At 41.9% G+C, this 17,025-nt stretch overlaps 1 protein-coding gene across 2 annotated transcripts; it reads right to left on the bottom strand.

The window, feature by feature from the left end:
- Nucleotides 1–1,017: 1,017 nt before the first annotated feature.
- On the bottom strand, nt 1,018–16,484 carry pomgnt2 (protein O-linked mannose N-acetylglucosaminyltransferase 2 (beta 1,4-)). 2 transcript variants are annotated; one of them, XM_086154925.1, is made up of 3 exons: nt 16,231–16,484; nt 16,017–16,133; nt 1,018–4,800 (listed from the first exon to the last, which is right to left on the bottom strand). In XM_086154925.1, the coding sequence occupies exon 3, from the start codon at nt 4,649–4,651 to the stop codon at nt 2,849–2,851; it is 1,803 nt and encodes a 600-aa protein (XP_086011051.1). In that variant the 5' UTR covers nt 4,652–4,800; nt 16,017–16,133; nt 16,231–16,484; the 3' UTR covers nt 1,018–2,848. The 2 variants fall into 2 exon arrangements, with proteins under 2 accessions (XP_086011051.1, XP_086011050.1); XM_086154924.1 differs by lacking the exon at nt 16,017–16,133.
- Between the last annotated feature and the right edge of the window lie 541 nt (nt 16,485–17,025).

The following is a 17,025-nucleotide window of genomic DNA, read 5'->3' as shown; positions in this document are numbered from 1 at the left end:
GGGAACTACGCAAGCCTGGGGACTTGGCCTTTGGGCCTCCACCTGAATCTGAAGTGGAGGGCTGACCTGGCTTGGATTACCTGTACCATTTCAGAGAATAACTCAAGGGGGTGCACAAGTTAACCAGGCAAGCTTTCACGAAGGTGGGTTCCCAACAGGAAAGAGCCTATTACGTGTTCTGTTGTGGAGAGGATTTTGTTCCCGAGGCCCAGGTGTGGGTCTACAGCTCAGTGAGGAAAAAGGGCCTCTCTCTCAAATTGATGAGCCACTGGGTTGGGCCGTGTACTGTTTTAGAAAAACCGTCAAGATGTTGTGTGTAGAATGAAACTAGTGCAAAGGAGTCACGTCGTAGTCCTGCAAAGAGGCAAACTTGCCCCGAACCAACCTCTACTCCAATCAGAGAGCAAGTTTCGAAACTGGCCACAGGAGACCAGCCCCACGTCTAAGCCCACTCAGGAGGGACCTCGCCAATGCCGTAGGACCCATTGTGAACACAATGTGTGACACTAACCTGCGCTGTTTGTTACCATAACGGGGGACTGCACCCTCAGGCTAACTGTTGGTGCAGCAAGAGACACCCCCTGGGTTTCCACTGTCCCCTGTCTGTTAATTTAACGCCATCTTCTAAAGAGCAATTTATCCTTGACTCAGATTGTTGCTTTGCTAAACCCCTGCTCGCCACAGTATTGAGATGAACTTTTGTTATTGATCAAATACTTATTTTCCACCATAATTTGCAAATAAAATCCTCAAAAATTTGACTGTGAAAGGTGGAATATGTATTAATTTGATGCAATGCTTTGTGATTCAAGCCATTTCCTTGAAAAAAAAAAAAACAGAAGTCAGTTAATGGCTTAATTAACATAGGAGCTTAACAAACTTTAGCATGCTTTTAATGTCTTGTCTGCACATGGAGCGTTACTTATTTATAATTTTATTTATCACCATCTATTTTATTTTAATTGGCAGGGGGAAAAAGAAAGGTAAAATTGGCAACACTGATACAGCAGACTGTCATTGTAAGAAATAAACATCTTTATTCCATCTCAGCTGTGGAAAGGAAAACAAAAACTCCAACAATTGCAAATGGAAAAAAACAGGGATATTCTCATTTCTCTGAACACATACAAAATAATGGGCTGAATCTACCCAACAAATTAAATACACGCATATCAAGCACACATGAGAGTGGCTCTAAATAATCTCTTAAATGTATCTTGGTCAACAGATGGGCACTTTGAGAAACGCAAAATGAGAAATATGGCTAATGTTCAAATTAAACTTAAACACTGTATATCTAATGCAGTATTCAACCCAAAATAGGATGAAACTTCCACATTTAGATGCCTACTAAGGGATATTAAGATGCAAGAAAATAAAAGTAAGTGACATCATTGCAACACAACAGATTGACAATGTTAGGGACAGTGGATTTCTTGTCATTTGCCATTCCTTATATCATCTCTTGGAATATTTGTACTACTTTTCACGTAATAACTCTTGCATATAAAATTTCTATCAAATAAATAAATCAAGTCTTCACAGCCCTACTAGCTAACCAACAAGCACTACATCTTCTGGCAAAACAAAACATCACTTTCATTCCAATTCAGCAGTACACTGGATCATACTAGGCTACAATGAAAATAAATGTAAAAACTGGGAATTTAAAACAAATAACTGGGTGCTCTACTGTGATTAAGTCTTAAACATAGAACTGTTATCCTCAATGGCCACATATTTTGTAATTGTCAATAAATATTGTATAATTTGACTCCAACTGCATACTAACTGCTTTACAGTAATAAGAGATCGAAACATGAACAGTAGTGTGCTTGTTTGTTAAGCTAACCAACTCTTACCCACATCAGAAATGAATGCAATATGGCATCAATGATAATTGGCAGAAAGTATGTTGAAATATATTTGCTTTGGTTAGGTTCTGTTGATAATTAATAAACTGAATATGTGGCGAACAACCTGAAATATTCTTCCATGGGTCTCACATCTTATATGGGGGCTGTTAGAAAATGATAAAATTGCTGGAATAAAAAAAAAAAAAAATCTACCTCCTTATTTGAAACCCCATTGTGAGCGCTGAATGACCAGTGTTTTATAGACTATAAAATCCATCTAAACATTGTGCACATAAATAGATCTACGGATTTAAAGTCTGGTACTATCAGTACAGACGTGATATCATGTAATACTGCATTTCGTACATCCGGTACAAGAGACAAACTCTCTTTCCATCTTTCTTTTGAGTTCTCATCCTTTTTTCATTATTATTGTGTTAGTTGATTTGTTGGAAGAGAACACTGTGCAGATGTTCAACAGTCTGTTGTTGGGCCACTTCATACTGTGCAGCTTCAACAGATCATGGGTTCTGTCATTCATTATCTACAGTACCTCTTGTCCTGCACACAGGGTCATTTGAGGGATCGAGCCAATCCCAGCTATCATTGGGTTTGGAAGCAGGGTTCAACCTGGACCCATACTTGGGTCTAATGCAGACACTTGCAACCACTCACTCTCATTCACACCTACGGACGATTTGAAGTCTGCAATTAAAACTACTGCATGATTTTGGTCTGTAGGTGGAAGCCGAAGAACCTGGAAGGAGCCCACGCTGGCACAGGGAGAAAATGCAAACTCCACATAGAAAGGCCACAGTCAGCTACTGGGGTCGAACCTGCTATGCTCTTACTCTGAGGCAAGAGTGCTGACCATTGGACCATTGTGCTCCTTGACGAACCACAATGTAATCAAACCTTTCAAATTTGATTGTCAGGAAAAAAACAAGACTTAAAAACATCACGTTTTTTTAATAAATTCAAGCAACAAACAACTAGGTCCTGCAAACAAGAACATCTGCAAAGGGGCCCAGAAGGTTCTTGTTGAAAATACACCGAACCCAAACCAAGTAGGTGGTGAAAGGCTTGATGTTTTCAGAAAACGTATAGTTTTGTTGGGGAAGGATATAAGGCATGTAGGTGTTCTCTCCCTGCTCCTGGATCCACACCTCATACTTAACCTCTCTCACTTTTAGGTATTTCAGATTCCATGGGATCTGCCACGATACTGACAGTTTAGCCTCACTGGTAGTTTGGACTGATGTCTGACAATGGGGTTCTCTGACCCGACCTGGATGAACTACGCTGGCTGGTTTGGACTTTTTCAACATTGGCTTGGTCTTTATTCCCTCTCTGAGGACTTCCAGGAAGGAAGGGATGTCTACCAAAGTGTCCTGGTAGATTCGGAAAAGCCACTCTGGGTTGCGGCAGCACAGGTGCCTCGGGACATCTTTGCTTGCTAATATCCGTTCCTGTTCCTGCTTCTCCAAGTGACTGATGCCTCCATGTTCCCAACTTCTGTCTGGGTGGGTGATGGTGTTCTCCTCCTTGATATTTCTCCAGGAAACATAATGAAGGTCCATGCCAGGAAGGGTGACAAGGGTTTTATAAGGGGTGTATTGCTCTGGGTTCACAGCAAAGGGGAAAAGTTCTACAACAGCAGCACCTCTGGGTAGAAAGAGTGAGGTAATAAGTTGAGCTCCATGCATGCTGACTAACATGGATGCGCCACTGATCACCTGGACAATGCTGGAGAAAGACTGTTCCTCAAGGGAAACTGTGACCACTCTCATCTGGAATTCCTGGGCTAGTGCCATGATTAGGTCGGGTTCATTTAATATAAGCCTTGTTGTTGAACGACTGAAAACAACTATATATTCATCCTTCCTCTCTTTCTCCTCTTCAGTACTCGCTCCATCTTTCTCCACTTCCTCAACCCTTGTGATATTCATTTTATCCATCAGAGCCAAAGAAAATTGCCGTATTTCATTGCCTGATACTAAGATGTTAGCCTTGGGCCCTTGTGGTTGGACAAAGCCATACTGATACCAGGTGGTCATCTTGGATAAGCCAACGTAAGATTTCGTGAAACACATTAGCTTTCCAAAGTTCTTCAGCTGTTCCTTCAAAAGTGGCTGCTTGCTGCTTAAAAGTCGATAAAGATCATAGTGCGGGCCTTCACCCCAGCCCTCCATGAACACCAGGCGAGCTTCATCACTCAGGTCAGAGTACTGTCTCATGGTATAAAAAGCTGGGAGCAGGTCATCATGAAATACATGCATTAAATTGTCAGGGTTAAACCGGTTTAGAATCAGCGTCACATCTGGCACAAACACAGGTTTCGACATGAACTTCAAAGCAGCAGCTGGGAGCTCTAAAAAGTTGAAGTACTGGGTGTTGTGATCCTCCACTGAGGACAAGTCCAGCAGGGCAGGTTGAAAGCGCCTCGAGCCCAGGTTAGGCAACATGATGGACGAATTGGAGTGGAAGAACACGAACTCTTCTGCATCGGATAAGTAGCAGAGGTAGTCAAAGCGGCAAGTGCGATCTGTGTGCATCTTGCCTGTGCACACCATACGGGTGCCGTGTTCATGTAGAGCTTGCAGGGCGAGATGATAGTCAATGCGAGCCTGGGAGAGCTCTTGTGACTGCTGTGTCATGTGCAGCTCCTCTTCAAGCAGGGCAGCATGTTCACTCAATTTGAAGTATTTCCAAAGCAAAGCTGCCACCACTGAGACCAGGAGCCCGTTAAGTAGAGCACCGACACTTATTCTGCAGCCTGCGACTGAAGCCCGCATAGCTGCTGATCTTGGGGACCCACCTTCAATCTCTGAATGGCCTCCAACCTCAGAGGGGGCAATGAGTCATCCACCTGGCATGGACTTTGGAATAGGATATGGAGGGGGTTGTAGAATGGAGCAGGTGGTTCTGACAGAGAAGAGGAAGACTAGGAAAGGAGAGACGAAGACAAGGGGAGAGACAAGATTTTCTTTTGAAACAATTTTAAGCTTTAATTTCCTATGGAAGGCAAAAGATTCCTAATACAATAAACAGTGTTAGTCAAGCCTGTAATGCAGCAGTGATCTTTGTGTAAACAATGCAACCCTGTGATTAATCGGTGCAGGTCTTTATTCTCACCTTTGGGAATAGTGATTGTTTACCTTGGCAAACTAATGAGATATTTTCCTAACCTTAAATCCCCTGTAGCTCTCCCTGGGTGTCAAGACCAATTAAACTGAGGATGCGCATAGAAAAAAAAGAAAGATTGGTGTTCTCAGCTCCGCTAATCTGCATACTGAGAGGACAAGTGAGTCATTGAGTGGTTAAATCAAAGTAGTGGCTAAAAAAAACAAGCAGCTGGGGACACGAGCAATCTAGCATACTAAATATCCATGTTAGAACTTTTTTGAAAGGAATTAATTTTATTCTATTGGAATTACAAACATATGTGAACACACACACACAATATATATATATATATATATATATATATATATATATATATATATATATATATACACATGTATCGCTGCAGATGCAGCACCAGTCTGCCTGTCAATCTCCCGCGCCATCCTTCCCTCAATCGTGAACAAGACCCCAAGATACTTGAACTACTCCACTTGGGGCAGAACCTCTACCCCAACCTGGAGTGGGCATTTCAGCACCATGGTCTCAGATTTGGAGGTCCTGATCCTCATCCCGGCCGCTTCACACTCGGCTGCGAACCGCTCCAGTAAAAGCTGGAGATCATGGACTGACAAAGCCAACAGAACCACATCATCTGTAAAAAGCAGAGAATTGATTCTGCAGCCACCAAACCAGATTCCCCCACCCCTGAGTGTCCCTAGAACTTCTGTCCAAAAAAGTTATTTACAGAATCGGTGACAAAGAGCAGCCCTGGTGGAATCAAACTCACTGGAAACAGGTCAGACTTACAACCGGCAATTCGGACGACCTCCGACATCGATCATACCGGGACCAAACAGCCCCTATGATGGGGTCTGGCACCCCACACTCCCAGAGCCCACCATGGGACACGGTCAAATGCATTCCCCAGATCCACAAAATATATGCAGACTGGTTGGGCCAACTCCCATGCCCCCTGAGAACCCTGCCAAGGGTATAGCGCTGGTCCACTATTCCATAGCTAGGATGAAAACCACACTGCTCCTTCTGGATCAGAGGTTCAACGACCCAGTGGATTCCCACTACTGAGGAGCTTTTTGACTGTTTCAGCAACTTCAGCCCTAGGGAAAGGTGTGTTTGCTCCAGAGTCCCCTGGCTCTGCTTCCTCATTGGAAGGCGTTTCAATGGGGTTGAAGAGGTCTCTGAGGTATTTCTGCTACAAGGCTACAAGGTGTCGAATTGAGGTCAGCAGTGCCGACCTCAACTCTGTACAAAATGTTGGGGAAGCACTGCTTCCCTTACTGAGCCGTTGCATAGTGGGCCAGAATCTCCTCCTGACCATTTTACATATACACATACATATGTATATATATACATATACATACGTGTGTGTATTATACAAACATATACACACACACACATATATATATATGCATATACACACACACACACACACACACACACACACACACACACACACACACACACACACACACACACACACACACACACACGAACCACCCAAGATGTTTACATTACCGTTGTGAGCAACAGGCTAGGACCACAAATGCCCCTCAAACAGAAGTACAAAAGAAGACAATACTAGAAGTATAAAAACAAAAGATATAATTGCAAACATAACTGTTTTAACAGATAGCTAAACTTTCAAGTGAATTAACAATAACTGTTTTCTATACCTGCTCTCTGTACTGTTGCTTTTGCTACCATTCTGTCTTTTGCTTCATTTTTTCCTTAACTGTTCATCCTGAGGGAGCTAGGCTGAGTCCCTGGTCTATTTTTGATATTCCAGCAAAGCACTATATGTAACTGACATCTGGGTTTGTCTTTTGCAGTGAACATGATCACTCAAGGTCACAACAAGGACAATTCAAAATGCAGCACTTCAGTGCTGTTCCGGATGACAGTGAGAATTGTAGCTGGAAAAAAAAACAACAAACACAGTTCACTGCTATAAATAATGTTTTGGTTATGTGTTTTTTGTTTTCTGTCTTTCCTGAAAAATAAAATAAAATCAAAATACATAAATGAATTAATAGCAGTTGAGTGAAAATGTTATGAATGTGAGTTCCTATCCTTGGTTTCTGTTTTCTCTGCTATTTCAGCCATATAAGGCCAGAGCTTCAGCCCACAGTCAAATCAATGACTGCAATCTCTGTTACTATTGACCTGCTTGAACATGCTAAACTACCTTCATCTGCATATTGATGCAGGGAACAGCATCAAGCTTTCCTTTCTTCATCTTATGAGCCAAATTGTCAGAAAGCAGCAGAGTGGGTCAAAAATCTTAGTTTGTGTAGTATTTCTTTGAAACTGATGCAGCAGCAAAAATAAAGTGAAATCAAGCGTGGACAGGAGACAGGCTGTGAAGCAGGCATTCAGGAAGCATTCTGCAAGCTATTCCAGTCCACATGGAGGATGGAGATACTTGGCTCAGTTGTACCAGAGGTGCCGTTTAATCTCTCTAACTGTACACCTCCTCCCACTGGGACACATGCAAATGCCCTCTGCAATTTGCCTATGCCAAGACACTGTAAGTGGCAAATTGTCAAAGCCAATTCACAGCATGCGCAAAGCACTTCTTTTGCACCAATCTTACAGCCAGTGAAAGGAGCACTGGATACAGTTCTGGTTGATTTATTTAAAAATAAGTAGGTTGAAAAATCAGCTGTAAAGGTTTTTACTTTGTATACTGTACGTGTACCATGAACTTGGAGAATAGCAGTTGACAGAGTGGCAAGAACAACTTTCTGGAAATGAATTAAGGAAGGGGTGTGCAAACCTTTTTCACTGAGGGTCACATACAGAAAAAAATATGAGGGGCTGGGCCACTTACTAGCAGTGAGGTTTATATTCTCAGATATCATCCAGCTAGGGTGGTTGATTGGATGCCACTTGTGACAAAAGTATGGAAAATGTCACTTGATCACAGACCAATCAAATTTGCCTCACACTAAGGAAAGTTGAGTTCACCTGATTTTGCAGTTAATGCGCTGTGCACAGTGACGTGAACTCGTTTGTGCAAGCAACACACGCATACGATGGTGATTCTGGATATACTGACATTGTTGAAGTCCTGTACTTTTTCTGACCAAATTATTTCTGTGACTTTAATGAGGCAGTTAAATGCATTCTCCATCAGAGAAAGGCTTTCCATGTTGTCCAATAAAATGAGCAACCTCAAAAACTGGCTATTGTAGAGTTTTCCTGGATTTTTTTGGCACCGAAGAAATACTGTTGCTGACCCTGCATGATAGTTGCCATTTGCTTTACTTTCTGCTCTTGCTCAGCACCAGTGTAGGACACGTGGGCCTGATATTTGGTTATGTAGTATTGTTGTGCATTATTCTCTTTCATCACAGTCACAGTTGCATTGCAAATCAAACAAGACACACATTCCCTTGACTTCTTTGAAGAAATATTCATTCTTCCACTGTGTCTGAAATTTTCTGCACTCACTTTCTACCTTGGGTTTCTTTAGTTCAGCCATGTTTGGTGACCTGCGGAATTTTTTTTTTCAGTCCTCTTTTGGTAGAGCAGCTGCCTTGTTCAACAGTAGCTCCCCTTGGTGTTAAAAGTAATAAGTGCAATATGATTGGGCAACATTCAATGAGAGTCATATTCTATTCTATTTATAAGATCTCCTGCAGCCCAATTAAAAAAGGACCGAGGGCTACAGTTGGCCTGCGACTGTATTTTGCAGGTAACATTTTTGAAAAGTGTGCAATATCTGGATTTTATTTGACTGAGATCTGACTCTCAGATGATGCTTGAGATAATGGCCTGATACAATTTTGTTATATATCATCCCCCTTGATAACTGTTCTATGGTTACTTTGATCAAGCAGCCATCAAGTTCCACAGGTCTAGAGGGAAGATATATCAAGCTTCCTTTTTTAAAAACAATATGGCTAAAACCACTTTGCCTCCCACTAATATATTCACATACAATATCTCCCACTCCACAAACGCATGCTCGCGCACGCACGCACACACACGCGTACACACACACACACACACACACGATTGAAAATTCTTAAAAGACTGAATGAAAATAACAGCCATTAAGTTTCCTTCAGTCTTTAATGGTGTAATTAAATTTAGACTTATAACAATTACAATGTTGGCTGTAACATAACATTCCAATCAGGCCATAACTAAGAAACCCACGGACAAGCTAGGGTTGAAAATTGGTCAGAGAGTATACTGGGAATGACACGATGATACTAGAATAGAAATTGCTTTTTTCATCACATTCAGTCAGACAAACATCACATCTGCAAAATTGGACCACAGCATTTAACCCTTGTTAGAATCCTACTGATTTGAGTTTTGTCAAATTTTAGCTTTAACTCTTGTCTTTAATTCCCTTATTTGACCCTGACCCACCAATCATCTGACAAACAGTTAGATATCAATGATAATTTGTGTTTAAAAATGGGTGTGATTAAGTCGGGCTATCCTTCTGCTGGACTTACACCTTAAGACTACAGATTTTGCCACGACTCCAGTAAAACTCAGATAAACATCTCATACCAGCTCACACCTTAAGAGTAGTTTTTGAGAGTCTCAGCTCTTCGAGTTAGTCTTTAGACCGAAGATTGCGGGTCTCATGTCTTTGCAAAGATTTTGAAAAAACTGGAAAACTAAAACTAGATTCCTTCAGCAGTTTTTTGCCACCATGCAATGTTTTCACTGGGTATTTGCAGAGCCTCTGCTATTTCAGTCTAATAATCAAAATCAGAGACATTTATTTGTCCCTGAGAGGCAATTGGAGGGCACAAGGGGTAGCATAGCAACCCAGAGCACATGAACATCTATAAATATGTAAAATAAAAATTTGATAAATATAGACTGAAGGGGGATAGCAGTGGGTAGTTTTGCCTCACAGCACGAAGGACCTTGGTTCAATTCCAATTGGGGACCTTTCTATGTGGAGTTTGTATGCTCTCCTCATGTCTGTGTGGGTTTCCTCCCATAGTCCAAAAACATGCAGCAGGTTAAATGGACAAATTGGGAAAGCTGACCTGATGTGTGAATGAGAGTGAATGGTTGTCTGTTAGTATGGGGCCCTGCGATTGACTGGGGACCAGTCCAGGGTGTACCCTGCCTCTACCCAATAATAGCTCGGATATCATCCTGCATCCCCGAGTCCCAAAGTAGAATAAGCGGTAAATAACAAACGGATAAAGTCAAGTGACTCCAACAACAGTAGGACACCTGAAATAATGTAAAATATTATCACTTTTCCTTCTCCACTCGGTCATGATATGCAGGAGAATTAACATCGTACAAGCTGGGCTGTTCTGCCCACAGTACAGCCATCCGCTCCTCTTCTGGGCTTCCCATTCTGGCGTCCTTTGCCATTGGTGTTCATCCATACAGCTGACAACTAACGTCACTGCTTCCAATCCGACTCAGGCAATTGTTCGTCTACCAGATTTCCTTGGTTGATTCAGTCTTTGTGGTAATGTGTCGCTCAGACTTACGAGAATATCAAACATGTTTGATATTTTCATAAGCCCTAAGAGTAGGAAAAGACTGAGCTACCTACATACTTATGTAGGTAAAACCAGTTCTCCTTCATTTATACAGAAACCTGACTGTACTATATATTTACATACACCGCTTAAAAGGTCTCGCCTCTTGACCAATGAAAAAAATAGTTATCCAAACGTAATTTTAAAATGTAAAATTTTATCAATTCATCCATTACATACCGCTTTTCCTGCACTTAGGGGATGCTAGAGCCTATCCTAGCTGTCATTCAGCAGGGTACACTCTGGTCTGGTGCCTGTTGATTGCAGGGCCACATATAGGGACGAGCACCCATTCCCTCATCTAGGCAATTTCTCCAATTTATTTGAATTAACCTCCTGCATGATTTTGGACTATGGGTGGAAAACAGAGAACCCGGAGGAAATCCACACAGACACAGGGAGAAAAGGCAACTCCACACAGAAACCTCCCCCTGTGGGAATAAAACCAGGGTCATTCGTGCTGTGAGCCGGAAGCACTAACCACTGCACGACTGTACCACCTAACATTATTTCAGTTTTTGAATAATACCAAATTTAACGTACAATGGTTTTCAGTTCTATGAAAAGAAGACTTTCGACAAATATCTGTGACGGACCCGACTCACCAAAACAAACTATGTATTAAAAGATAAAGCAAAACAAACTATGTATTAAAAGATTAAGCAGTTAATTGATTGACCTAAATAACAATAATTTCATTATGAGCTGAATCACTTATAGTGTTACGGGCAGCAATATACTTCCATTAAAAAGGGATATTGTTGTGGTCAGAGCCCACGCTCAGAAAGCTCTTTTACTGACATAACTATTTGAGTGTGTTTTCTTTTGGTTTACAGGAGAGTGCTGATCTGTAGCACTCACTTTTCATTGTTTCCTTCTTTGCAATGACAAATAGTAATAGCTCATTGCCCTCGTCTTGTATCATCATCATCTTAGCACTGTGTTCAAGAGTGACATTGCAAGCTCCTTATACGTTTGCTCTGCAGAGGATGAGCACTCGAATACTGTGTCAGACGGTGGTATGGGGCAGTTTCACTTAAATTTCAAGAGAATCCTAAAGGACAAAACCCCAAGAGGGACTATTTGGGTGAGAGCAGGCAGCAGGGCTTGTGCTGTTGCTGCTAATTTGGTCCTCTGTGTGCATCATTCTTTGCAACTACTTGTCCCCATCACCACTTCAGTTATCCTTCTTTCTCTCCCTCGATTTCTTTCAATGTCTTTAGCATCAGGTCAAATACTATATGTAACATGATAGTACTATTTTACTTCTTGCTGCTTACAGTCTCTTTGAATAATAATTTTTTTGTTTTCCTTATTATTTTTCTGAAATGTGTCTTTACAAGTGAATCAAACAACTGGGTGTTCAGGATGGTACTATCGAAAACCGAAGGTCCAGCAGGCAAAATTTTACAATATTAAGACCGACAAATCTTATCACGTTTTCAGGTTTTAATCAGGAAATGTGATACATTACATATGGCAATACTTTCAAATGTTCTGTTAGTACAGAGCATGTCAGAATTAGTCTTTTATGCTAACAGCCTCAGTGTTATAATTAAAGTTGTTTCTGCTTGAACCTGAATTCCAGCATTCCCCTTTTCAGTTGTCAAATTGTAGTTGCTAAAGGTGTAGGATGATAGTTTGCCCTAACATTTCAGAGAAGAGACATCAAACACATACATATATGTATACATCAACTGGGCCATATCCTGTTCCTCCATTGTTGAGGTGGCAGGCTGGAGCTGTAAGGTGGTCAATACATGCTTTTGCGATGACCCCCAAAACCCTTGGTGGAAACCACTGTTGAGAGATGCCATGAAGCAGAAGATGTCCTATCAGGCATTTTTGCCTTCCAAAGCCATCTGATAGGTACTGGCAGGCCAGCGTAATATGGCTTTGGTCATTGGATAATTGAATATCAGATTCAGGAGGAGAAGTGTGGTATTTGTCTTGGATACGGAACAGAGGACCACCTCTAAATCCTTAGCGGAGTCCTGGAGGATGCGTAAGAGATTGCTCAATTAGCCTACATGTGCTTTGTAGACTTGGAAGGCGGAACTGGCTGTCTCTGTCAGAGGGTCCTGTGGGGGGTTGCTTGAGGAATATGGGATATTGATCCCCCTTATACAGGCTGTTCGGCCCCTGTACAACCAGTTTTTTCAGTCTGTTATGTGTTGCTGGCTTATTGTCAGATTCTTTCTGGGACTCCGCCAAGCGCAACCCTTTGTCACAGATTCTGTTCATAACCTTTATGGACGGAATTTCTAAGCACAGCCCAGGCATGAATGGGTCTCCTTTGATGACCCCAAGATTGGGTCTGCTTTTTGCAGAGGATTCGGATTTGGTGGCTTCATCAGACTGTGTCCAGCTCTCACTGGAGTATTCTGCAGCTGAACATGAAATATAATGACTATGACAATCAGCACCTCAAAATCCAAGACCATGGTTCTCAGCTGGAAAAAAGTTGATTTAACCTCTCTGGATTGGTGTTGAGATCCCCCCAGAGAAGGGGTTCAACCATCTAGGAGCCTTGTTCACGACAGAGAAGAATGGAGCGTGATATTGACAGGCGGCTCGATGCAGCACCAGCAGTAACGCAGTCTGCATTGGTTTGTCATGGTAAAGACGGAACTGAGGCAAAAGGCAAAGCTCATGATTTACAGGTTGATGTACATTTCCAAAGCTCACTGATCAAAGAGATCATGGTTTTAGGTGACCAAAATAAGTTGTCTCAGCAGTGTCTGGGCTCTTCCTTCAGAGATAGAGTGAGAAGTTTGGCCATCCAGGAGGGCAACAGAGTTAAACTGCTGCTCTTCTGCATTGAAGAGAGCCTGATGTGGTTGCTCAAGCATCTGGTCATTTCCTTCTGGACACTCCCCTGGTGAGGTGCACATCCTACTAGGAGGAAGATCTGGGGAAGACCCAGGACATGCTGAAGGGCTGCCCAGGGAATGGCTCGGGATTCCCCTGAAAGGGCTGGATTAAGCAGCCAGGAAGACGGAAGCCTGCACCCCAACTCGAGATGAGGAGGCACAAAATAGTTGGATGGATGGACACTACACAACTTTTATAGTTGTTAGCGATTTTAAAGACTTGGGAGTGCACACTGACCAGATAGTTTCAGTAGACATTTTTTATGGCAACAGACAGGCTGGGATTGACACAGAAATCCGGACCAGTAGACTGCACATTAGTTGTATTTTTGTACATTCAATTAACTTAGGTCTGTGATGCTTTTCTTTGCTTTATTTAACATTACTAGTATTTCCTGGTAACTTAATGCATATTTAGTAGCCGTACTTGTCCAAGTTCCAAGACGTAGAGAGATTGATACAAATACAAGACACACTCCTGCTTCAGACAACTGACTGGTCGGAGAAAAATCGTAATGGCAATATTGTGTCTTTATGTCCATCCATCCGTCTTCCCCCACTTATCTGGAGTCGGATCGCGGGGCAGCACTGAGGCTCAGAACTCCCTCTCCCCTGGGGGGACCAAGAAGGCGTTCCCAGTCCAGCCTGGAGACACAGTCTCTCTGGCCTGTCCAAGGTCTTCCCCGTGGCCTCCCAGTTGGACATGCCTGGACTACCTCCCTGGGAGGCATCCAGGAGGCATCCTGACCAGATGCCCAAGCCACCTCATCTGGCTCCTCTATGCGGAGGACCAGCAGTTCTACTCCAAGCTCCTCCTGGATGACCGAAATTCTCACCCTCTCTTCGGGAGAGTCCGGCCACCCTGCGGAGGATACTCATTTCAGCTGCTTGTATCCGCAATCTTGTTCTTTCAGTCACTACCCACAGCTCGTGACCATAGGTGATGGTAGGAACGTCCGACTTAGAACCAGCAATGTGGACCAAGCTCTGACATCGATGTTACAGGAACCAAACAGCCCGTATGACGGGGTTTGGTACCCCACACTCCCAGAGCACCCCTACAGACTTGCCCACAGGACACGGTCAAATGCCCTCTCCAGATCCACAAAACACATGGAGACTGGTTGGGTCAACTCTCATGCCCCCTCAAGGACCCTGCCGAGGGTATAGAGCTGATCCACTGATCCATGGCCAGGATGAAAACCACACTTTTCCTCCTGGATACGAGGTTCAATGATCCAGCAGACCCTTGTCTCCAGCACAGCTGAATAGACCTTACCAGGGAGGCTGAGGCAGTATCTTTATGTAAAAGGGATATTATTTTGTGACGCTGTACATTTTTAAAAAGCTGGGCCATGGCGTTAGCTGCTTTTGTTTTGTTCAGTTTTGCTGGTTCTTTAATAAAACAGACAGTGAGTAATGAAACAGGAGGCTGACTGACTTCTGGGGAAATCCATCCAACTGTGCTGCAGAAATGGAACAGCTGCCAGAACAATGGATTATAGAAGGTTACGTTAATATGTAACAACTATCATTCTATCATGGGTTCTAGAAGGGCAACAATAGAGAACTATTCTGCATTCATTTTGCTACCATTGCATTTCTGAAAAACAAACAATAACAAATGTAGTGAACACAAATCAGTCCGCTAGTTGTTATAGCAGGGACAACATCCCTTTGCTTGTATTTGTCCCTGTCCTTCTTCTAAATGCCTCGCTAACAGCAAAAAGATGATGTTTAGTCAAAATCATTTCGAGCACTAACAAAATGGACTGACAAATCTCAAGCAATATGGAAACAATATTCTGATATTCATAATGTAGTTGTAAATTTACCATAGTACAAGGGGTTTTAATATCATTGGCACATGTTATAAATGTGGTGTGGTGGTTTCAAATGTCATCATTTTCTTGAGCCTCAAGATGACAAAGATGCCACAGAGCAAACACAAAGAGGTTTCACTAAGCGAGGTCCATTTTATTTAGCTTGGGTGGTAGTAAGATGCATTTCACAAGCATTAATAGACAGGAACTTTGACTCTGCCACACCAGTTTGATCTTTAGTTTTTATGCTAATAAAGAACGCAACATAAGGTTGTTGTTTTTTTTTAAAATTCTATTGCTTTTGGTATTTTAGAAAGTTTCTTACTGTATGCTTTTGGATTATTTGATTTTAATATCATAGTGACCAATTCACAGTATTGCCTCCTGTCTCGACCCTCCTCGTCATTTCAAGGTATGGCTGTTTTAAACCATTCATCAATATCTAATTAAGTAAGAAAGACATGCACGGCCGTTTGCTGAATTTAATTAATCCCAAGTTACTATGTTTTCAATACCGAATTCCAATTAAAAAAACAACTGTAAAAGTACAATTGATGTTTTTCGTAAAGTACGTATTTATGAACGCCTTTTACCTTTAACCAAGATCCCCCTCACATTTGTTCTTGCTACTCCGCGCTGTCGAGGACAAGCTTTCGTCCATGGACTACAAGGTGGGTCAATTCAGCGCATTTTAGAAGCGCATATATGCATATATTGCGAGAGAAAGACGTCAAAAACAAACTGACACGCGTACAATAATAATGACAAATAACGGATACCTACGTGCACTTGCAGAATGATATAGACGTTCTATATTTGGTCGAGTTCTCCGAACATCTAGCGACACAGCTGGGGGAATCGATGTAGCAGGAGGGCACGTTTGTTTCTCATAAAGCTTGCCTGCGTTTTGACAGTCAATTTGAGTTTTTTAAATACAAAAATCCCTGTTCATTCCCAAATAATACAAACTAACCATTACGCATGTTTAAATTCTTACCTTTGAACGCTTTTGTCTTAGAAGGCGGGCGGTGCGAGGTTAGCTCAGCCCTGAAAGGATCCAGAGCGGCAATATGAGACATGAAGTGGAAATGTAAAACAAAAACACCAACAAAAATGTCGACAATTGAGAAAAACAGTGGCGTGTTCAATCATTTCATCCTCCGGGACAAAGCCTCGGCTTTCCGGTGCTATTTTACACGCTAGCCATGTCGTTGAAACGACAAGCCACACGGAGAGTCAGCTTGCCAAGCTATCGACTCCACTCAGTTATGTTAAGGTGCCGCCTACCGCCCCGTTAAATCTCGAGTTAATATCTCGCGATGATAGACGAATTCTCGCAACATTAATAACGGTAACCTATTATTAAACTGTGTAAATAAATAAATACTCACATAAATAAATTAATGTATTTATTTTGTAGCATTCTTTTTATTCTTTTCCCTTCCTAGTGGTAAATATTTGCGAAAAAAGCCAACATTTAAAAAAATGACGTGTGCAGCATTTCCAAGATGTTTAACAAACAATTTGAGTTGTTTCGATGCACTCAGAATAGAAAATATTTGAGGGGTAATTAAATTAGATGTTCATTCATACAAGGTACGTTAAGTCCAAATTTAACTTTTTAAAACCAAACCTAAACCCACTTTACATTTAATGAATTACCAATGTAGTTAGGTACAAAACAAGTAGTGCAAGCAAAGAACAAGACATTTTAAATAGTGTTGAGTACAAAATATATCAAAAGTAAAAGGTATTAATTAGAAGTCACGTGATTTACACCAAATCAAGTCTG

This window comes from Fistularia commersonii, chromosome 11, assembly GCF_037954325.1.
Source record: "Fistularia commersonii isolate RoL2024-O1a breed Wild chromosome 11, RoL_Fcom_v1.0, whole genome shotgun sequence".
In the NCBI taxonomy this organism is placed as follows: Eukaryota; Metazoa; Chordata; class Actinopteri; order Syngnathiformes; family Fistulariidae; genus Fistularia; species Fistularia commersonii.
Note: the sequence above shows the minus strand (reverse complement) of the source record. Positions and strands in the feature narration are given on the sequence as shown.